We start from the raw sequence: 24243 nt of genomic DNA, 5'->3' as shown, positions 1-24243 counted from the left end.
CTATCAAATGGATGCCTTTGTTTAACTTTCAAGTGGAAGATAAAAATATATATATTTTTTTTAAATTTAGTGTACCCAATTCATTTTTTCCAATTAAGGGGCAATTTAGCGTGGCCAATCCACCTACCCTGCACATCTTTGGGTTGTGGGGGCGAAACCCACGCAGACACGGGGATAATGTGCAAACTCCACACGGACAGTTGAAGATAAATAAATAGCAAATTTCCTGTCGTACAGTTCAGGGAGCAGGTAGTGTTTTAGAAGATCAAGATATTACCCAATTATTTTTTTCCAATTAAGGGGCAATTTAGAGTGGCCAATCCACCTACTCTGCACATTTTTGGGTTGTGGGGGCGAAACCCACGCAGACACGGGGAGAATGTGCAAACTCCACACGGACAGTGACCCAGAGCCGGGATCGAACCTGGGACCTCAGCGCCATGAGGCGGTTGTGCTAACCACTAGGCCACCGTGCTGCCCTAAGATCAAGATATTAACCATGGGGCAGCAAGGTGGCGCAGTGAGTAGCACCGCTGCCTCTCGGCTCCGAGGTTCCAGGTTCGATCCCGGCTCTAGGTCACTGTCCATGTGGAGTTCGCCCATTCTCCCCGTGTTTGCGAGAATTATGTTTTCCTCAGTGTGCAGGTTAGGTGGATTGACCATGCGAAAGAATTGCCCCTTAATTGGAAAATAAAATGAATTGGGAACTCTAAATTTATTTAAAACATAAATAAAAAGATATACTGTATTAACTCTGTACTATATTCACACAGGTGGTGCCATAGCCCGGGGGGGGGGGGGGGGGGGGGGGGGTCAGAACAATGGTCCTGGGGACATGAGTTCAAATCTCACGGTGGCCTGTTAACATCCTGCTGGGGGACATGGTGAGCCAAAGTGACCTTTTTCCCTCTGCTGCAAACTCGCTCTAATTCTCGGTTCCTCTAAAACAACAAAGCAGTGGGTAACTGACTAGTTAAGAGGTTGGAAACTTCCTGATTTGAACAGTTTTAATTCCTGGAGATTTTGTGTTTGTTTATGCTTTTCTTTGAAGTGTGACAAAGAAGGTTGTTTCTGTTGGGCAAGGTTGTTAAGGAACAAAGGGAGGTGGGGGGTTAATGTACAGATCAGCCATGATCTAACTGAATGGAGAAACAGGTTTAAGGAGCTGAATGATGAACTACTAGACTAATTTTTCAAACAAAAAGAAATTAGCGATACATGTACAAACAGTGTTCATAGAGGCTGCTAGCTAAATCGTGCCTTCATTGTTTGTTGACTGCAATTTTCTGACCAATTAAATCTCATTACAGCTTTTCTACATTTTCCATGCAATATAAAGAAATTTCAGACTAGCATCGATAGAATCCCTACAGTGCAGAAGACGGCTATTTGACCCGTTGAGTGTGCATCGACCCACCAAATGAGCACCCTACCTAGGCCCACTACCCAGCTCCATCCCCACAAGCCGGCGCATTGATCACGGCCAACCCACCTAACCCGCACATCTTTGAATTGTGGGTGGAAACCGGAGCACCCGGCGGAAACCCACGCAGACACGGGGAGAACGTGTAAACTCCACGCAGAGGCCGGAATCAAACCCGGGTCCCTGGTACAGTGAGGCAGCAGTGCTCGCCACCTCTTACAGCAATAGTTTCAGCTTCCTGTCTGCTTTTATTAACCTGTACATCTCCCTGAGCAATTACTGACTTGGTTGCAAGTTCATGCTGCAAGCAACAGTATTTTTTTTAAAGTTAGAGTATCCAATTCTTTCTTTTTCCAATTAAGGGGCAATTTAGGGAGACCAATCCACCTACCCTGCACATCTTCTTGGGTTGTGGGGGTGAGGCCCACGCACACACGGGGAGAATGTGCAAACTCCACACGGGCAGCGACCCGGGGCCAGCATCGAACCCGGGTCCTCAGCACCGTGAGGCAGCAGTGCCAACCACTGTGCCACCCTGCAAAGATTAGGAATAACAATTGACAGAAATATGAAGTAGGACAATGGAACCAGCCAAAGCATCATTACTGAGTGTGGTGAAGTCCTCCTCCGTACTGCAAATTAGATTCCCTCGTGGGCACGGATGACTTACAAAATCCATTCCAACAGTTTGCAATTCCAAGACTGCAAAAGGTTAGGGGATGAGGAAAACCTGTTTTCCCAGTCATTTATCCCACTCAGCAATCCCGTGACTATTCATTTCCACCTTTTCAAACCAGCTAAATGTTGAAGGTAGATTTATAGCACAATAGAATTATAAGCAGCCTGATAGCTTCATAAATTTGTTGAAGAGTGACCTAATTTACATCTTAACTGAGAAAAGCAGGAATGGTGAGTGCAGCTAATAGCTACACTGGTTACAGTAGTGAGGGGTCAAGAGGTAGAGAGCGGGGTGAGCGTTGATTCAGTCCAAGGTGCTGAGTTAGCAAGTGTCAGACAGTAAGAAATACGATGGGTTTGCAAAGTCTGATCGCTGAGTTAGAGAGCAAGAAATCATCCAGCTCTCCAGCTTCTGTTTTCTATTTGGGATGATCTCTGGAACAGGAATAGGCCATTCAGCCCCTTAACTTGCTCTGCCATTCACTGAACATAGAACATACAGTGCAGGAGGCCACCATTCGGCCCATCGAGTCTGCACAGACCCACTTAAGCCCTCACTTCCACCCTATCCCCGTAACCCAATAACCCCTCCTCATCTTTTTAGACACCAAGGGCAATTTAGCATTACCAATCCACCTAACCTGCGCGTCTGGACTCTGGGAGGAAACTGGAGCACCCGGAGGAAACTCACGCAGACACGGGGAGAATGTGCAGATTCTGCACAGACAGTGATCCAGTGGGGAATCGAACCGGAGACGCTGGTGCTGTGAAGCCACAGTGCTAGCCACTTGTGCTACCATGCTGCCCATGACTGAGGTCATGGTTGATCTGTATCTTAACTCCCACCCACCTGCCTTTGCTCCACATCCATTAATATCCTTGTACAGATATTTGTGATATGCCCTGGTTCCATATTGGATAAAAAACTCTCCCTGTCTAGACTTGTGCATGAGACACTGCAATTGAACAGTGACAACAGAGCGGCGAAGGTATGCCTAAAAAGGAGTTAATACCTTAATACAGAAGAAGATGGAGCAGGCAGTGACAGACATGGAAAAAGGTCGACAGAAGGAAGGGGGGAAAGAAACATTGACCATTAGCTTGTTGATTGATTTGCAGCAATAATCAATTAATCCACACCCTCATTTAATCTTATAAAGGGTGCGATGCTGTGGAATTTAACCTTTGATGACCGTGGGTGGCGTTTGAGATCCAAAGTAGGATTTGATTCCCAACCAAGATAACTTCCACTGCAGGGACTGAACACAACTTTCTATGCGGAATTCACTTTTATCTCAAAGAGCATTTGATCTTATCCGAGCACACCTCAAAGAGGAAGGAGACTAAGCATGGGGACCCTAAAAACCCAAACAACCTACCTGGTTCCAGCCAGCAGGAGAATCTTTGCATTTTCAAGGCCTTTAGTCAACAACTCTTTGACAACTTCTTGTATTATCAGCGCTCCCATGAAAGCGTATTCACCTTCAACAAGACAATATACAAAGACCAGTGAGTGGGACAGGCAAAATCTTACCTTTTTGTTTATCTCTTCTCCCTCGACTGAAGTTACTGGCTACCAACGGTTTATCTCTTCTCCCTCTACTGAGGTTACTGGCTACTAATGGACAAAGTGGCTATTCTTCCTACTTGTTGCTTCATGGTGACTTCTGGTAGCTATTTGACCTAGGGAGGCATCAAAACTTGGCACAGCACTCACAAGCACACACTATCCAAGAGGGGCGATTGGATAGCAATCGGGGGCAGCACGGTGGCGCAGTGGGTTAGCCCTGCTGCCTCACGGTGCTGAGGTCCCAGGTTCGATCCCAGCTCTGGGTCACTGTCCGTGTGGAGTTTGCACATTCTCCCCGTGTCTGCGTGGGTTTCGCCCCCACAAAGATGTGCAGGGTAGGTGGATTGGCCATGCTAAATTGCCCCTTAATTGGGAAAAAAATGAATTGGGTACTCTAAATTTATTCTTTAATAAGGTGACACTGGGGAGATCAGTTGGTTTATTTACAATTCTATAGTTTTGTGCTCACTTCTGCTGGTCACAGCTTCTTTTTATTTAAATGGTTGAATGGTCTACTTCTGTCTGGACACTTGTTTGGTTCCACAAGCTAAATTCACAAAACCTCCAGCACCTCATCAGAATGATCATTCCTCGTGTGTAACCCTTCACAGTGACTGCTGGCAAGCAATTGGACCTCAGGAGACATTATTAGGCACAAACGTTCCATTAGTGGTCACTGGACCACAGTCCAGGAGTGGGGAGCCTTAGTTCAAAGACGCTATGGCAAATTGTAGCGTCCCGGTTACTGCCCTGGCCATATTCGGCCAATCGCCAGGCATGGGGTCTTCAAATTTTGTGCGGCTCAGCATCATTTTGGGTTGCGGACTTTTTTGAAAAGAAATTTAGAGTACCCAATTATTTTTTTGCCCCCCAATTGAGGGGGCAATTTAGCATGGCCAGTCCACCTACCATGCACATCTTTGGGTTGTGGGGGGTGGGGGGGGGGGGGGGGGTGGAGACCCACGCAGACACAGGGCGAATCTGCAAATTCCACATGGACAGTGACCCAGGGCCGGGATCGAACCCGGGTCCTCAGCCCGGTGAGGCAGCTGTGCTGACCACTGCACCACCCTGTCGCCCGCCTGCCCCCCGCCCCCCCCGGGTAGCACACTTGTGCAACTCCAGCCTACTTCCCCAGGGACAAATTCTGCGTAATAAAGGATCAAAGGAAAACTTACTTTTCTCAGACTTCAGGGATGCTCCACTCCAAACGTCACTTGAGCAATAAGGGATGAAACTGAAATGGAAAAACAGAAATGCAATTTTGAATGCGTCGGACATCAAGCGGAAATATTATTTTCCGTGCGTCCCAGAAATTATGAGCGGGAAAGATGAAGAGCATGCTCGCTTGCCCGTGATACCCCTGCAAAGCCAGTCCCAGATTTCAGCAGAGTGACTGTGGGGCAGGAGGGTTGTTGAGAAATAGGCCTCTGGCCCTTCACCACAGGGAGGAAAGGAAAGCTGAGAGAATCATTCTGGTGCTTGCTCTGGTTCACTTCTAAATGTATCAAAAGCAGGACTGACTGAGGTCAGGGCACAGGTCATTGTTGCCGTCTACCCTGGAGGGTGAATGGTGCAAAATATCGAATGACAGTGACAGAAAAATAGCATCCAAATCAAGGGAGCTGACAGATGGGATCATCTCCCAACTTGTACTTATGCTATTTATATATATTGTGTGGCTTTCCGAATACACAGGAGTTGTTGGAATGACCACATGGCTTACATTGGGTGTTTCTCCTACCTTTTAGCAGATAGCTCTGGTCAGAAGTACAAAATATAACTTCATTATTTTTATCCCATCCTTAAAGTTACAAAGCCAATGTGCAGAGTGGACAGGGCCAATCTTTAATCCATCTCACTGCCCACTCCAAAAAAACAATTCAAATTCAACCAAATTCTTGGTCTCCAAATGAGAGAGAGAGAGACACATACAAGACAAGAAGACATCGCACCTCATCTTGGGCTTGACCCGACACTTGATCTTAGCCAAAAAGCCCAGAAGCGATGAACTAAATATAACTGAACCCCAATGCAAGGGGTCTCAACATTGGCAATGTCTGCCAAGGTTACAAGTCAATTCCCATTTGGTTCACTGGATGGGAACAGTGAAGTTAGCCCCGATTTAAACAGCTGTTTGGATTGGATTTGTTTATTGTCACGTGTACCGAGGTACATTGAAAGGTATTTTTCTGCAAGCAGCTCAACAGATCATTCAGTACATGGAAGAAAAGGGAATTAAACAAAATTCAAGAAAATACATAATAGGGCAACACAAGATATACAATGTAACTACATAAGCATTGGCATCGGATGAAGCATACAGGGTGTAGTGTTAATGAGATCAGTCAATAAGAGGGTCATTTAGGAGTCTGGTGACAGTGGGAAAGAAGCTGTTTTTGAGTCTGTTTGTGCGTGATCTCAGACTTCTGTATCTCCTGCCCGATGGAAGAAATTGGAAAAGTGAGTAAGCCGGGTGGGAGGGATCCTTGATTATGCTGCCCGCTTTCCCCCGGCAGCGGGAGGTGTAGATGGAGTCCATGGATGGGAGGCAGGTTTGTGTGATGGACTGGGCGGTATTCACGACCCTCTGAAGTTCCTTGTGGTCCTGGGCCGAGCAGTTGCCATACCAGGCTGTGATGCAGCCCGATAGGATGCTTTCTAAAGTGCATCTGTAAAAGTTGGTAAGGGTTAATGTGGACATGCCGAATTTCCTTAGTTTCCTGAGGAAGTATAGGCGCTGTTGTGCTTTCTTGGTGATAGCGTCGACGTGAGTGGACCAGGACAGATTTTTGGTGATGTGCACCCCTAGGAATTTGAAACTGCTAACCATCTCCACCTCGGCCCCGTTGATGCTGACAGGGGTGTGTACAGTACTTTGCTTCCTGAAGTCGATGACCAGCTCTTTAGTTTTGCTGGCATTGAGGGAGAGATTGTTGTCGTTACACCACTCCACTAGGTTCTCTATCTCCCTCCTATATTCTTTTTTTGCTTGCCCAGGTTAACAGGGTTATGTTATTCAATTCTTTTCCTCCTGTTTTTTTCTTTTATCTCCTTGTCACCCTGGCATGCAAATTCCTACTGGGATATTGAATCATTTCTTGAGGGCCACACCCCAGATAACCATTTTTCTTGTGTGTCTAACCAGTGAGTTTTAATGGGCTAACTAGCGATGGTGGTGATGGAGTGTTGCAGTTCACACAGGGAGTCTGAGTCACAATGGCAATGTGCATGTTGTTACATGTATGTTGCAGTCTGGAACTATGGATAGTGATGGTAGAGGCTTCAATGTTTTTTTTCATTGCATGGCAGACCAGGCGAGTATCTACTAACTATCCCTCATTGCCCTCCAGTAACCCTAAAGAAACTTGACACCATTTAGGACAAATCAGCCTAAATGATTAGCAGCTCAGCCCTTAAACATTCACTCCCTCCACCACCAGCACACAGTGGCAGCCGTGTGTACCATCTAAACGATGCACTGCAGCAACTCATCAAGCCTCCTTCAACAGCACCTTCCAAACCCACAGCCTCTATCACCGAGCAGGCCAAGGGTAGCATGGGAACACTACCACCTGCAAGTTCTCCTCCAAGTCACACACCATCCTGATTTGGAAATATATCGCCGTTCCTTCACTGTCACTGAGTCAAAGACTGGGACCCACACCTGATGGACTGTAGCCGTTCAGGAAGGCGAATCACCATCAGCTCCCCAAGGTTGGCAACAAATGTTGTCCTTCCAGTGATGGTCACAACCCACGAAGCAGTAAAAGCAGTAAAAAGGGGCTGATTTAGCTCACTGGGCTAAATCGCTGGCTTTTAAAGCAGGCCAGCAGCACGGTTCGATTCCCGTATCAGCCTCCCCGGACAGGCGCCGGAATGTGGCGACTAGGGGCTTTTCACAGTAACTTCATTGGAGCCTACTCGTGGCAATAAGCGATTTTCATTTCAAATAAAGGACACCTTCTTGAGCCACTGTGCACAGTGTGGTGTAGATACTCCCACTGTTTTGTGAGGTAGAGAGGCTCAGGCTATCGAGCCAACAAGGATGAAGGAACAATGATGTATTTCTGAGTCAGGAGGAAGCTGTGCGACCTGGTGGAGAACGTGGAGGTGTTCCCATGAACCTATTGCCCCTGGTTCGTCTTGTTGGCCAGGTGATGGGTTTGGGTGCTCAGTGTGAAAACCAGGTGATGCATTTTCCCACTGAGCCATCGAGTGAGTTTGTTTCCGTTTTCTACAATTCTGCTTGATATTCACATTTTTGTTTCCATTTTTGGCTCTGGCTTGTTTGAGTTGAGCAAAACTTACACGATATTAGCGTTCCACCAATATGGGTTCTCTTCTGGCCGAGGGGATAGGATTCCAGTTCCTGGTGAAATAAAAGCCCCAGAAAGTCAGGCCCGTGAGCTTAACATGAATTTGTCAACACACCACTTTTGTTTTGATATTTAATGGGGACATTTGGGTGTCACGGTGGTTAGCATTTCTGCCTCACAGCGGCAAGGACCCGGGTTCGATCCCTGCCTTGGGTGACTATTTGTATGGAGTCTGCACTTTCTCCCCGTGTCTGCGTGGGTTTCCTCCGGGTGCTCCGGTTTCTTCCTACTGTCCAACGATGTGCAGGCTAAATGGATTGGCCATGCTAAATTGCCCTCTTAGTGTCCAAAGGTTAGGTAGGGTTACAGCGATAGGGCGGGGGAGTGAGCTCAGGTAGGGTGCTCTTTCGAAGGGTCGATGGGCCAAATGATCATCTTCTGCACTGTGGCGTTCAATGATATTCTGACAGACACCAGTGTTTTGAACTACAGTCGGTTCTGCTGTATGCTTGGGGAGTATATCAGGAACATTAAACCACCTACTTTAACAGTTGGAAAATTGGGGATGGGGTGTAATACCCATTGTGAGTGTGGGACATGATTGTCAAATGCTCAACAAACTCCAGCTAAATTATGGGGCATTTAGTTACAAATGAATGGCACATCAGCCGGTGTCTTATTTCTCAGGAAATATTTCAATCTTGTGTCTCTCAGTGATGTTACCGATGAATGTGAATCTGCAATAAATTGTGGGCATGGGCAGCGGGGTGGCGCAGTAGTTAGCACTGCTGCCTCATGGCGCCGAGGTCCCAGGTTCGATCCCGGCTCTGGGTCACTGTCCATGTGGAGTTTGCACATTCTCCCCGTGTTTGCGTGGGTTTCTCCCCCACAACCCAAAGATGTGCAGGCTAGGCGGATTGGCCATGCTAAATGTTTTTTTTTTATTTTTTTTTAATACATTTAGATTACCCAATTATTTTTTCCAATTAAGGGGCAATTTAGTGTGGCCAATCCACCTACTCTGCACATTTTTGGGTTGTGGGTGTGAAACACACGCAGACACGGGGAGAATGTGCAAACTCCACACAGACAGTGACCCAGAGCCGGGATCGAACCTGGGACCTCAGCGCCGTGAGGCGGTTGTGCTAACCACTAGGCCACCGTGCTGCCCTTGGCCATGCTAAATTGCCCCTTAATTGGAAAAGATGAATTGGGTACTCTAGATTAATTTTTTTAAATTTTAAAAAGATACATAAATTGTGGGCAGTTTTCAATCACAGACCTCATCCATTGGATGCCAAGTCAACTGATTCTAGGATACAGTGGAAACCTCACTGGCATTGTAGCTATGGGAGAGGAGACAGAGGTAGGGGGAAAAGAGCGAACAAGAGGGGCCATGGGCGGTATTCTCCACTCCCGGGACTAAGTGCCCGCGCCATTGTGAAGGCCGTCGCGTTTCACGATGGCGCGAACAGGTACCGGCCATGACCTATTCTGGCCCCCACAGGTGGCCAGCATGGCGCTGGAGTAGTTCACGCCACTCCAGCATCCCTACGCGGCATCAAATGGGCACCGTGCCAACCCGCGAATGCGCAGTTGGGGCAGCTCATACCTACGCATGCGCAGTTGGGGCAGCTCATACCTACGCATGCGCAGTTGGGCCGCGCCATCCTGCGCATGCGCGGGAAACTTCTTATGCGCGCTGGCCCCTCACCAACATGGCACTGGGGCCGGCCGCGGAAGGAAGTAGGCCCGGGGGAGGGGGGGAAAGAGAGAGGAGGCCGACCCCCCGAACGGTGGGCCCCGATCGCGGGGCAGACCCCATCGGAGGCCCCACCCCCCGGTGAAGGAGCCCCCCCCCCCCCAGGCCGCCCCCTCCAGCGTTCCTGCACAGTTCCCGCCATCAGCGACCAGGGGTGGACGGCGCCGGTGGGAACCTGTCATGTCGGAGCGGCCGCTCGCCGTTTGCGGCAATTCTACGAGCGGCCCGGCGCGATTCACGCGGCGCTGATTTCGGGCGGGTTGAGAGAATCGCGTGCGGAGGCCGGGGTGGCGTGGCGCGATTTGCGCGGCGCCCCAGCAATCCCACCCGCCACCCGGCCGGGGGGGGGGGGGGGGGGGGGGGGGGGCGGAATACCATCCCCTTTTTCCCATCCAAGTACCAAAAGTATGAAACAGTCCCTGCATACAATAACAACAACTTGTATTTATTTCATATTTGCTGTCCTGCAATGTCTTCACCCCTCATCGCACAGAATCCAAGGTGCCATTTCCAACACTGACCTGTTTTACTACGAGGCCAGTTGGTGGAGCTCATTAACCGCCGCATGGTGTCATACCGACTATCACAGTTCTCTTTGCTGAAACAGTACCATCCCCCTGGGAGAAAGAAAGCAAACAGCACAATTGTTAGGCAAGAACAGGAACAGTGACATATCCAATGGGTTAGAATCTCTCCAATTTGCACCTGATAATTATCCATCCACTGCAAGTGAATAAAAACAGTAAATTCTTCACCAGCAAAAGAAAAGACAATTAACATTTGGGTTCAAACTCTTCATCAGAATTGATGACGGGATGATCAGGGTGACATTTGATCATTGGCAAAAGAGATTGGGGAAGAGGGTGAGGAACAGGTTAAATGGCCAAATGGGGGCGGTTTAGCTCAGTTGGCTAGTCAGCTGGTTCATGATGCAGAGCAAGGTCGGCAGATTCAATTTCCATACTGGCTGAGGTTATTCATGAAGGCCCTGCCTTCTCAACCTTCAGATTAAATGATGTAGAGATACCGGCGTTGGACTGGGGTGAGCACAGTAAGCAGTCTTACAACACCAGGTTAAAGACCAACAGGTTTGTTTTGAATCACTAGCTTTCGGAGCCTCAGGTGAATCTTCCTCGGGTTAAATCACCACCAGTCAGCTCCCACCCTCAAAAGGGGAAAGCAGCTAATGGTCATCTGAGACAATCTCAACATTTCACTTACCAGGTCGACACGAGGGCCTGGGTTCGATCCCGGCCCCGGGTCACTGTCCATGTGGAGTTTTGCACATTCTCCCCGTGTCAATGTGGGTCTCACCCCCACAACGCAAAGATGTGCAGGTGGATTGGCCACGCTAAATTGCTCCTTAATTGGAATTATTTTTAAAACTTCACACTACTAAGGGGCAATTTATCATGGCCAATCCACCTAACCTGCACATCTTTGGACTGTGGGAGGAAACCGGAGCACCCGGAGGAAACCCACGCAGACACGGGGAGGACGTGCAGACTCCACACAGACAGTGACCCAAGCCAGGAATCGAATCTGGGACCCTGGCGCTGTGAAGCAACAGTGCTAAACACTGTGCTACCGTGCCGCCCCTTAGGCTATCGGGGATAGATGAGAATGCGGAATTCATATCACAAATAGATCAGCCATGATCTCATCAACTGATGGAGCAGATCCAAGGGGCCAAATGGGCGACCTATGCTCCTAATTTGTATGTTTATCTGTTCAATAGCCTTCCACCTGTACATACGTAATGTTAATCTCTGCAATTGGCACACAGGTGGTTGCAAAGTACTCAGATTTAAATGTAATAAATGCATCATACTGTGGTCAGGTGTCACCAATTACAGCTCACTGGCGCATTTTACAAAAGCATCCAAAAATGAATAATCATTAAATCGCGAAATCAACACCCGCGATGAATGGATGAAAATATGCTCAGTGCCAAATCTGAAACACCTTGCTTCAAAAGGTAGGACATATTGATGCTTCATTAACACTCTCTGATGTACAGTGTCGACATTCCAACTTACTCAAAATCCATTCACTTACACTGTTAAAATAGGACCCACTTTGTCTGGAAGTTGCTACTTCCTATTACAGAAGCCGACGATATTAGCACGCGGGGGCTTTGAGAAGTGGAGGGTGTGGATGACACGACCAGGGCCATATTTAGTGTCCATCACGAGTTACGCTGAGGGCAATAGGAAACAAACTTATCCCGTGGGACGGGAGTCACCTATAAAGCAGACCAGGTACGGGGGCTGTCAGATTTAATTTCTTAAAGGGGAGTAGGGAACGAGTTGAATTTTTTTTCCCCTTAAATTTCGAGTACCCAATGCTTTTTATTTCCCAATTAGGAGGCAATTTAGTGTGGCCAATCCACCTACCCTGCACATCTTTGGGCTGTGGGGGTGAGACCCAGTCAGACACGGGGAGAATGTGCAAACTCCGCACGGACAGTGACCTGGGGCCAGGATTGAACCTGGATCCTCGGTGCTGTGATGCAGAAGTGCTAACCACTGCTCCACTGTGCCACCTGGGAACTAGTTGAATATTGACCACAATCCAACTGCTTCCATTGTCATTTTCTGGCGTTAGGATTTGTGAAATTCCATTTCATATTTATTTGCCATATTGTTGGAAATATGCAATAGTTGTACTTGCTTTGCACAAATTGCTTTGCTATTATGCTAATGCATTTAGTCGCCCTTAACATTGTCATGTCAACTTGTTCCACCATTACCACCAATGGGAAAGACACATGGATGGGCCATGGGAGACTGCTTTTCTTTGCTGAGGTGATGAATACAGTCACGACAGTTGCTGTAAGCATTCCTGGGATAGTTAGAGGCAGATTGAACATGATCCCCCATAGAAATCGAGGAAGGTGGTTGTCGGGTTCAACTTTAATTGTTCCGTCTGTCTGAGAGGACTCTACAGTCTCTCCGTCAAAAGGTTTGGTTCTTTACACATAGCCCTCTGCCATCCACTATCCAGGAGGGCCCAGCAAGAACAGCGAGAGGTGTTCCAGGACCAGCTCTCTCTCTGGAATCGTCGCTGAGAAAAAAAAAATCATAAACCAAAAGTCTAACAAGGGAAAACTGGGATGAGGAGATCTATTTATTTTAAAGCAACTAGTCTATTTGCAATAACGGCTTGCATTTACAAAGTGGCTGAACATAGTGAAACAGGGGCAGCACGGTAGTGCAGTGGTTAGCTCCGTTGCTTCACAGCGCCAGGGTCCCAGGTTCGATTCCCGGCTTGGGTCACTGTCTGTGCGAAGTCTGCAGGTTCTCCCCGTGTCTGCGTGGGTTTCCTCCGGGTGCTCCGGTTTCCTCCCACAAGTCCTGAAAGACGTATTGTTGGATGAACTGGTCATTCTGAATTCTTCCTCAGTGTACCCAAACATGCACCGGAGTTTGGTGACTCGGGGATTTTCACAGTAACTTTATGGTAGTGTTAATGTAAGCCTGTTTGTAGGGCAGCATGGTGGCACAGTGGTTAGCACTGCTGCCTCACGGCGCTGAGGTCCCAGGTTCAGTCACTGTCTGTGTGGAGTTTGCAAATTCTCTCCGCCTTTGCGTGGGTTTCGCCCCCACAACCCAAAGATGTGCAGGCTAGGTGGATTGACCACGTTACATTACCCCTTAATTGGAAACAATTAATTGGGTATTCTAAATTTATATTTTAAAAAATAGTACAAGCAGCAAGTGATAGACATAAGCATCCCACAACCAAAGGATCAGATCTAGGCTCCGGAGTCCGTCTACATTCAGCCATGAATAGTGGTGGTCAATTAACCAACTCACTGGAGTAGACTCCACAAATATCCTCATCCTCAATGATGGGGAGTGCCGCACATCTGTGTAAAGTACAAGGCTGAAGCATTTGCGGTAATCTTCAGCCAGAAATGCCGAGTGGTTGATCCATCTCTGTCTCCTCCAGAGGTCCCCAGCATCACAGATGTCAATCTTCAACCAATTTGATTCACTCCACGTGATATCAAGAAACAGCTGAAGGCACTGGATACTACAAAGGCTCTGACAATATCCCAGCAATAGTACTGAAGACTTGCACTCCAGAACTTGCTGCACCCCCAGCCAAGCTACAGTACAGCTACAACACTGGCATCTACCCGGCAATGTGAAACATTGCCCAGGCTTGTCCTGTACACAAAAAGCAGGACAAATCCAACCCATCCAATTACCGCTCTTACAGTCTACTCTCCATCATCAGTAAAGTGATGGAAGGAGTAATCAACAGTGCTATAAAGCGAAACCTTCTTAGCGATAACCTGCTCACTGATGCCCAGTTTCTGACCTCATTACAGCCTTGGTTCAAACATGGACAAAAGAGCTGAACTCCAGAGGCACGGTAAGGGTGACTGCCCTTGACATCAAGGCAGCATTTGACCGAGAATCAACCCATCACCCCTTGACATTCAATGGCCTTACCATCACTGAATCCCCCACTAGCAACATTCTGGGGGTTACCATTGAACCAGAAACTGAACCAGACTAGCCATATAAATCTGTGGCAACAAGAGCAGGTCAGAGGCTAGGAACCCTACAGCAAGTAACTCACTTCCTGGCTCCCCAGAGCGTGTCCATTATCTATAAGGCACAAGCCAGGAGTGTGATGGAATACTCTCCACTGGCCTGGATGAGTGCAGCTCCAACAACACTCGAGTAGCTCAACACCATCCAGGACAAAGCAGCCCTGCTTGATTGCTCCCCCTTCCACAAACATTCAAACCCTCCACCACCACGAACAGTAGCAGTCGTGTGTACCATCTACAAGACGCACTGTAGGAATTCACCAAGGGTCCATAGGCAGCACCTTCCAAACCCATGACCACTATCATCTAGAAGGACAAGGGCAGTAGATACCTGGGAACCTCACCAGCTGGAGGTTCCCCTCCAAGTCACTCACCACCCTGACTTGGAAATATATCACCGTTCCTTCACTGTCGCTGGGGCAACATCCTGGAACTCCCTCCCTAACAGCACTGTAGGTGAACTGCAATGGTTCAAGAAGGCAGCTCACCACCACCTTCTCAAGGGCAACTAGGGATGGGCAACAAATGCTGGCCTAATCAGCGACGCTCACATCCCATAAAAATGAATTTTAAAAAAGCCTGTCTTTCCTTTGAATTGGTGGTTTGCGGACAGCTAGGAGGGTGACAGCACTCAAGGTGGACAGAGGGATTCCAAGGGACGAGGTCAAATTGGGATTCAAAAAACACAGATGAGAATGTTAAAATCGAGATGTTGATGAGACAGGAACAGGTTCAGGACAGGAAGGAAAAATGCACAGGAATTGTTGGGCGTTGGAATAAAAGGAATGGTACCCAATTCAGTGGTTGGATTCCTACCAGAAATACTGTGTAGTACCTGACAGATATTCCAGCATCTGCAGACTTCACCAACAAATTACAAATCTGAAACTCACCAAATCCTTCCATGGAAGTGGGATTGAGGTTTTGGAAGTGAAAATGGGGATTGGGAACAATTGTGAGCAGGACTGGGTGACAGGGCATGGTTCAAGTGAAGGAGGGGGGTTGAGTCCTTGGAAACCTGGTTAAGGACCAGTGCCAATCAGGATTAAAGGGGCAACAAAAAAGGTAAAATACGAGCAGCACGGTGGCGCAGTGGGTTAGCACTGCTGCCTCACGGCGCCGAGGGCCTAGGTTCGATCTGGGCCCCGTGTGGAGTTTGTACATTCTCCCCGTGTTTGCGTGGGTTTTGCCCCCACAACCCACAGATGTGCAGGCTAGGTGGATTGGCCACGCTAAATTGCCCCTTAATTGGAAAAATGAATTGGGTACGCTAAATTTAGTTTACAAAAAGTTAAAATGCTGCAGGCGCTAAAAACCTGAAACAAAACGATGCTGCCTCCCTAATCTGACCTGGATTTAATGGACAGTCACTGGGTAGGAGATGTGAAGCCAGTTTCTTCTTGGACTTTATCTCAAAGATAATTAAGTTCTCGCCACCTTCAGAAGTACCTGACGGGCACGTGCGCCGCCCTGGGGGACGGGAAAGGCGCCACATTAACGCAGCGCCCTCCTTCCAAACTCACCCAGGAGTGACCATCCGGATGAAATATCCCAAACTCACCTTCCAAAAGATCAGCCAGCGCCTGCTGCCCCTGGATTCTTTCATGTAAAACCTGGGAGGACAGTGAAAAAAATCAAACAGTTCATTGGTGTTGAAAATCAAACGGAGTGGAACCTGTTTGAAAGTCTATCTGGGGAGGTGCACTTGGTGTCAGGGTGGGGGGGGGTGGGGGGGGGGGTACTCTTCCGAGCCCTCAGCAATAATGTCAGTGCACAGCAGATTGGGGCAAATATCAGCCCAGGTTCCTGTCTGGGTGGGAATGTGGATTGTGATTTTTGCTGCTGTCATTGCAACTCGGGAGGAGAGGGGGGGAGTTGATGGCAGGGAGTGAGTTCACAGAGCAGTGGGCAGGCTGTGAAATGATGTGAAGGGGGTTTCAGCAAGTTGCAGTCTGTGCCTCACTGCCCCTTAAAGTGGCGATTCCTGTTAGAACAGGAGCCATCAAAGGTGTGGGGGGCTGCCTATACCCCAGTCCAAAGAATTGAGGCAGCCGGAATGGTTATGGGATGTTTAACCCTCAGCCCGAGCGGGCAGATCCGCTGTAACAGAGGGGGAGGGCTGAGTCTGGGACAGTGACATTGGGGTGAGGGGTTTTGGTGGGGGGAGGGCTGAGTCTGGGACAGTGACATTGGGGTGAGGGGTTTTGGTGGGGGGGGGGCTGAGTCTGGGACAGTGACATTGGGGTGAGGGGTTTTGGTGGGGGGAGGGCTGAGTCTGGGACAGTGACATTGGGGTGAGGGGTTTTGGTGGGGGAGGGGGCTGAGTCGGGGACAGTGACATTGGGGTGAGGGGTTTTGGTGGGGAGGGGGCTGTGGGACAGTGACATTGGGGTGAGGGGTTTTGGTGGGGAGGGGGCTGAGAAGGGACAGTGACATTGGGGTGAGGGGTTTTGGTGGGGAGGGGGCTGTGGGACAGTGACATTGGGGTGAGGGGTTTGGTGGGGGGAGGGCTGAGTCTGGGACAGTGACATTGGGGTGAGGGGTTTTGGTGGGGAGGGGGCTGTGGGACAGTGACATTGGGGTGAGGGGTTTTGGTGGGGGGAGGGCTGTGGGACAGTGACATTGGGGTGAGGGGTTTTGGTGGGGAGGGGGTTGAGTCTGGGACAGTGACATTGGGGTGAGGGGTTTTGGTGGGGAGGGGGCTGAGTCTGGGACAGTGACATTGGGGTGAGGGGTTAGGTGGGGGGAGGGCTGAGTCTGGGACAGTTACATTGGGGTGAGGGGTTTTGGTGGGGGGAGGGCTGAGTCTGGGACAGTGACATTGGGGTGAGGGGTTTTGGTGGGGAGGGGGCTGAGTCTGGGACAGTGACATTGGGGTGAGGGGTTTTGGTGGGGGGAGGGCTGAGTCTGGGACAGTGACATTGGGGTGAGGGGTTTTGGTGGGGGAGGGGGCTGAGTCTGGGACAGTGACATTGGGGTGAGGGGTTTTGGTGGGGGAGGGCTGAGTCTGGGACAGTGACATTGGGGTGAGGGGTTTTGGTGGGGGGAGGGGCTCTGGGACAGTGACATTGGGGTGAGGGGTTTTGGTGGGGGAGGGGCTGTGGGACAGTGACATTGGGGTGAGGGGTTTGGTGGGGAGGGGGCTGAGTCTGGGACAGTGATATTGGGGTGAGGGGTTTTGGTGGGGAGGGGGCTGTGGGACAGTGACATTGGGGTGAGGGGTTTTGGTGGGGAGGGGGCTGTGGGACAGTGACATTGGGGTGAGGGGTTTTGGTGGGGGGAGCGCTGAGTCTGGGACAGTGACATTGGGGTGAGGGGTTTTGGTGGGGGGAGGGCTGTGGGACAGTGACATGGGGTGAGGGGTTTTGGTGGGGGGAGGGCTCTGGGACAGTGACATTGGGGTGAGGGGTTTTGGTGGGGGGAGGGCTCTGGGACAGTGACATTGGGGTGAGGGGTTTTGGTGGGGGGAGGGGCTGTGGGACAGTGACATTGGGGTGAGGGGTTTTGGTGGGGGAGGGGGCTGTGGGACAGTGACATTGGGGTGAGGGGTTTTGGTGGGGGGAGGGCTGAGGCTGGGACAGTGACATTGGGGTGAGGGGTTTTGGTGGGGGGGAGGGCTCTGGGACAGTGACATTGGGGTGAGGGGTTTTGGTGGGGAGGGGCTGTGGGACAGTGACATTGGGGTGAGGGGTTTTGGTGGGGAGGGCTGAGTCTGGGACAGTGACATTGGGGTGAGGGGTTTTGGTGGGGGGAGGGCTGAGTCTGGGACAGTGACATTGGGGTGAGGGGTTTTGGTGGGGAGGGGGCTGTGGGGCAGTGACATTGGGGTGAGGAGTTTTGGTGGGGAGGGGGCTGTGGGGCAGTGACATTGGGGTGAGGGGTTTTGGTGGGGAGGGGGCTGAGTCTGGGACAGTGACATTGGGGTGAGGGGTTTTGGTGGGGGGAGGGCTCTGGGACAGTGACATTGGGGTGAGGGGTTTTGGTGGGGGGAGGGCTGAGTCTGGGACAGTGACATTGGGGTGAGGGGTTTTGGTGGGGAGGGGGCTGTGGGACAGTGACATTGGGGTGAGGGGTTTTGGTGGGGGGAGGGCTGTGGGACAGTGACATTGGGGTTAGGGGTTTTGGTGGGGGGGGGCTGAGTCTGGGACAGTGACATTGGGGTGAGGGGTTTTGGTGGGGGGAGGGCTGAGTCTGGGACAGTGACATTGGGGTGAGGGGTTTTGGTGGGGAGGGGGCTGTGGGGCAGTGACATTGGGGTGAGGAGTTTTGGTGGGGAGGGGGCTGAGTCTGGGACAGTGACATTGGGGTGAGGGGTTTTGGTGGGGGGAGGGCAGTCTGGGACAGTGACATTGGGGTGAGGGGTTTTGGTGGGGGGAGGGCTGAGTCTGGAACAGTGACATTAGGGTGAGGGGTTTTGGTGGGGAGGGGGCTGAGTCTGGGACAGTGACATTTGGGTGAGGGGTTTTGGTGGGGAGGGGGCTGTGGGGCAGTGACATTGGGGTGAGTGGTTTTGGTGGGGGGAGGGCTGTGGGACAGTGACATTGGGGTGAGGGGTTTTGGTGGGGGAGGGCTGAGTCTGGGACAGTGACATTGGGGTGAGGGGTTTTGGTGGGGGGAGGGCTCTGGGACAGTGACATTGGGGTGAGGGGTTTTGGTGGGGGGAGGGCTGTGGGACAGTGACATTGGGGTGAGGGATTATGCTGGGGAGAGGGCTGTGGGACAGTGACATTGGGGTGAGGGGTTTTGGTGGGGGGAGGGCTGTGGGACAGTGACATTGGGGTGAGGGATTATGCTGGGGAGAGGGCTGTGGACAGTGACATTGGAGTGAGGGATTTTGGTGAACGGACACCAGGGAGAGGGAAGGAGTTGGTGGTGTGTGCTGGGCTGCCTGGCGGGGTTTGACCGCGCTGATGCCCGCGGACCTTCATCCCGTTTAAAGCGGTGCCCACCCGCGGGAAACCCGCCTCCTCCCCCCCCCCCGTTATAAAGCGAGACAAACAGCACAGGCTGTGAGGGAGCCCCACCCACTCTCCCTCCCGGCAGAACTCACACATTCCCACAAATCGCTCCTTTTAAAATGATTTTCACGCTTGGGATTACGATGGCTAAATTAATGCTAATGTATATTTAAAACACGCACAGACACCCCCCCTCCACCCACCCACCCACCCCACACAGACACTATCACCACGCACAGAAATGTGTCTCCTTTCAAACAGCAGTGACACCTCTGCTGGGAGCTAAACCCTGAGGTTGCTCTTTAATTGTGTGAACACACACACACATTGGACAAATTCAGTCTGGAGCTGCCGCTTGTGAGTTGCCAAGTGAGGGAGTGAAATTAACCAGGATGTCTATTTCACACAGCGAGAGGGAGGGGGGTCACTGTACAGACATCCTAGAGTAACCCCTGCAAAGTATTGGGGGGGGGGGGGGGGGGGGACTGGCAGAGTAAACTCCCCGAATCCTCCCAATGAATCTTTAGCTGATACATTTGGGGGGGGGGGGGGGGGGAATGAAATTTACCAAAAAGGAAACTTCAAAAATCCCTCACCAGGTCGATCAATGCTGGAGGTTAGGTTACATTCAGGAGAGTTTTAACTGATTTGGGGAGAGGGGTTGGCCAACATTTCTGATCTTGGCTGGGGTGGGGGGGGGGGTTATTGGGGGCTGAGCAAGGGGTTTAAAGCCCAATTCCAGCCTCTTTTAAAGTCTCCCCCCCCCCCAACTCCATCTCGTTGGGACACTTGCGCCGATTGCAGCTGTTTTTGAGGCTGAGGGGTTTTTTTTTGTGGGGGGTGTCAGGCGGACGGATGTGAAATTCCTTACCCAGCCGGAGTCCCGTCGTTACAGGTAACGGAGGAATTGGCCAGAAAGTGGAGCCTCATGTCGTCGTTGAGCTTCTGAGCGGAGCAGGGGTAGAGGGACTGAGCCAGGCTCTTGATCTGAGCCATGAAGTTGTCGATGTTGCCCTCCACAGCGGTGAAGTCCAGGGTGAAGCTCTCCTGGGCGTCCCCCGCTCCGGCGGCGGGCTGCTGCTGCTGCGGGCTCCAGCCGGACGCCTGGCTCCTGTCCCGGGCGGGCAGCCCCTGCGAGCGCCGGTAGTGAGAGCTCTGGCGGCCGGCTCTCCAGCTCTTCTTGCCCTCGGAGGAGCCGCCCAGTTGCAGCAGAACGATGGAGAGGAGCAGCGGGCGCCACAGCCTGGGCTTCCAGCACAGATCAGATCCCATCTCCCTCTGTCCAATCTACTGGATGAAATCAATCAACCGAAAGGTACAGCACACTGGAGTTTGCTTCTTGTTGGGGGTGTTACAGTGCAAGAATACACAAAACCTAGACTTAACTATCGAGAATTTTCAGGACAAATTTTTTTTAAATACTTTCAATTTGCAGCTAGGATAAATCCCCCAATAATTACTGAGCAGCGATTTCAAAAGTCTTGAACATTTCCCACATCTGCTTCAGTATTAAAAAAGTTCTAAAGAAATCCTATCGAGTTTGGTTTCAAGTCTTGTGCAGCCTGTGTCCTGGGCAGGTTTGGGTAACTCTCTCCCTCTCTATGTCTCTCTCCCGCCGCCGCTTGGCTTGTTAAATACTCAACTCCAAGTCCCAGTCCATTAAGATAACTAATATGGGTTGGAGGGTTCTTTTTTTTTCTTCCTTCGTCCCCCCCACCCCCCTGTCTCCGCTTATTTAATTTTGCCTCTGACTCGCTGCCAATGAAACGCGCTCGCCAAACGCTGGGACTGCAAACTGGGCGGACTTTAATAATCTTCGGAGATGCCCACTTCCCCTCCTCCTTGAGGTGAGGTGTTCCAGTGCAGCGTTTGATCTTAACTTGGGGGTGGGTGGGGGAGTGTGTGACTAGTGTGAGTGCAGCTTTCCTTTCTCTCGTCCGTTTGCGCCGACCAAACATCCCCCACAAACATGACAGCAATTGAATATCTGAGAGAGGGAGAGACATCCCTTTGATGTCGCCGCTGTGTTACTGCTCCGGAAGATCAGACACTGACTGATCCAGGCTTGATGAAAGTTCTTCAACCAAATTTAACAAAAAAAAAACCCACTTGCTCTCCGAGGCGATTTAAACGCCTGTTCCCTGGATATTTATCACAATTCCGTGTTGAAAGTGTGTTTTCCCAATTGTTGAGGATATTTCACTCGGTGATATTGTGCGAATTGTTGAATACATTTCAATCAGTGATATCGTCCCAATTGGTGACGATATTTCACTCGGTGATATTGTTCGAATTGCTGAAGATATTTCAAAAAGTGATTTTGCCCCAACTGTTGATGATATTGCACTCAGCGCTATTGCGCGAAATGAAAATGTTTCAAGCAGTAATTTGTCCCATTCATTGCAGATAATTCACTCAGTGATATTGTCCCAATTGAAGATATTTACATCAATGATATTGTCCCGATTGTTGAAGCTATTTCATTCAATTATATTGTGTGAATTGTTGAATACATTTCACTCAGTGATATTGTACCAATGGTTGAAAATATTTTAATCAATGATATTGTCCCAAATACTGAAGCTATTTCACTCACTGACATTGTTCCAATTAAAGATATTCAACTCAGTCATATTGCCCGAAATGTTGAAGATATTTCACTCAGCAATTATTGTCACAATTTTTGAAGAATTTTGGGGCAGCATCATGGCGCAGTGGGTTAGCACTGCGGCCGCATGGCACCGCGGTCCCAGATTCGATTCTGGGTCACTGTCCGTGTGGAGTTTGCACATTCTCCCCATGTCCGCGTGAGTTTCGCCCCCACAGCCAAAAGGTGTGCAAGCTAGGTGCATTGGCCACGCTAAATTGCCCCTTAATTGGAAGAAATGAATTGGGCACTCTAATTTTTTTTTAATTATTGAAGATTTTGCACTCAATGCTTCTATCCCAATTGTAGAAGATACTTCACTTAGTGATATTGTCCCAGTTGTTCACGATATTTCACTCAGTGATTCTATCCCAATTGTTGAAGATATTTCACTCAGTGATTTTGTTCCAATTGTTGAAGATATTTCAACTTGTGATATTGTGCGAAATGAAGATATTTCATGCAGTAATCTGTCCCATTTGTTGCAGATAATTCACTCAGTGATATTGTCCCAATTGAAGATATTTCAATCAATGATATTGTCCCAATTGTTGAAGCTATTTCATTCAGTGGTATTGTGCGAAATGTTGAATACATTTCACTCAGTGATATTACCCCACTTGTTGAGGATATTTCACTCAGTGATATTGTCCGAATTATTGAAGATATTTCACCGGACAAAATTTCACCCAACAAGATTTTGCATTCAATGCTTCTGTCCCAAATGTGGAAGGTATTTAATTTGCTGATATTGTCCTAATTGTTCAAGATATTTCACTCAGTGATATTGTCTGAAGTGAAGATATTTCACATAGTAAGTTGTCCCATTTGTTGCAGATAATTCACTTGGTGATATTGTCCCAATAGAAGATATTTCAATCAATTATATTGTCCCAATTGTTGAAGATATTTCATTCAATGATAGTGTGTGAATTGTTGAATACATTTCACTCAGTGATATTGGTCCAATTGTTGAAGATATTTCACTCAGTGATATTGGCCCAATTATTGAAGATATTTCTCTCAACGTTATTGTCTCAGTTGTTGAAGATTTTGCACTCAATACTTCTATCCCAATTGTGGAAGCTATTTCACTCGGTGATATTGTCCGGAATGATGATATTTCATGTAGTTATGAGTCCCATTTTTTGCAGATAATTCACTCAGTGATATTGTCCCAATTGATGATAGTTCAATCAATGATACTGTCCCAATTGTTGAAGCTATTTAATTCAGTATTATTGGGCAAATTATTGAAGACATTACACTCAGTGATATTGTCCCTGTTGTTGAAGATATTTCACTCAGTGATATTGGACCAATTGCTGATGATAATTCAGTCAGTGACATTGTACTAATCGATGATATTGTTCCAATTAAAGATATTCAACTCAGTCATATTTTACCAAATGTTGAAGATATTTCACTCAGCAATTATTGTCTCAATTGTTGAAGATTTTGCACTCAGTGATATTTTCGTAATTGTTCATGATGTTTCACTCAGTGATTCCACGTCAATTGTTGAAGATATTTCACTCAATGGTGTTCTTCCAATTGTTGAAGATGTTTCAAATAGTGATATTGCCACAATTGTTAAAGATATTTCACTCAGTGATATTGTCCCACATAAAGATATTTCAATAAATGATATTGTCCCATTTGTTCAAGATATATCATTCAGTGTTATTGTGTGAATAGCTGAATACATTTCATTCAGTGACATTGTCACAATTGTTGACGATATCAGTGATTCTACATCAATTGTTGCAGATAGTTCACTCAGTGATATTGTCCCAAATGAGGATATTTCACTCAGTGATAATGTACCAATAGTTGAAGATATTTCACGCAGTGATATTATGCTAATAGTTGAAGATATTTTGCTCAGTGATATTGTCCCAATTGCTGTAGATAATTCACTCAGTGACATTGTACTAACCAATGATATTTCACTCAGTGTCATTGTTCCAATTGTTGAAGGTTTTCACTCAGTGATATTGTGTGAATTGTTGAATACATTTCACTCAGTGAAATTGTCCCAATAGTTGAAGATATTTCATTCAATCACATTGTGTGAATTGTTGAATACATTTCACTCAGTAATATCTTCCCAATTGTTGAAGATATCTCACTGAGTGATTTTGTTCCAATTGTTGAAGATATTTCAACTGGTGAAATTGCCCCAATTGTTGAAGATATTTCATTCAGTGATATTGTCCCAAATGAAGATATTTCACACAGTAATTTGTCACATTTGTTGTTGATAATTCACTCAGTGATATTGTCCCATTAGAAGATATTTCAATAAATTATATTGTC

The 24243-nt window shown here is 48.6% G+C and overlaps 1 protein-coding gene across 1 annotated transcript in view; it reads right to left on the bottom strand.

Annotated features, from left to right (window-relative positions):
- notum1a (notum, palmitoleoyl-protein carboxylesterase a) overlaps positions 1-21030 on the bottom strand; it is a 49011-nt gene extending 27981 nt beyond the window's left edge. The window contains exons 1-6 of the mRNA XM_038777962.1: positions 20149-21030; positions 15892-15932; positions 10274-10381; positions 7983-8043; positions 4850-4908; positions 3481-3583 (exon numbers count right to left, since the gene is read on the bottom strand). Coding sequence (XP_038633890.1) covers positions 3481-3583; positions 4850-4908; positions 7983-8043; positions 10274-10381; positions 15892-15932; positions 20149-20549 — 773 coding nt within the window. The 5' untranslated portion in view covers positions 20550-21030. The remainder of the gene's footprint in view (positions 1-3480; positions 3584-4849; positions 4909-7982; positions 8044-10273; positions 10382-15891; positions 15933-20148) is intronic.
- Between the last annotated feature and the right edge of the window lie 3213 nt (positions 21031-24243).

The sequence above is a fragment of the Scyliorhinus canicula genome, chromosome 18 (assembly GCF_902713615.1).
Source record: "Scyliorhinus canicula chromosome 18, sScyCan1.1, whole genome shotgun sequence".
NCBI classification, from domain to species: Eukaryota; Metazoa; Chordata; class Chondrichthyes; order Carcharhiniformes; family Scyliorhinidae; genus Scyliorhinus; species Scyliorhinus canicula.
Note: the sequence above shows the minus strand (reverse complement) of the source record. Positions and strands in the feature narration are given on the sequence as shown.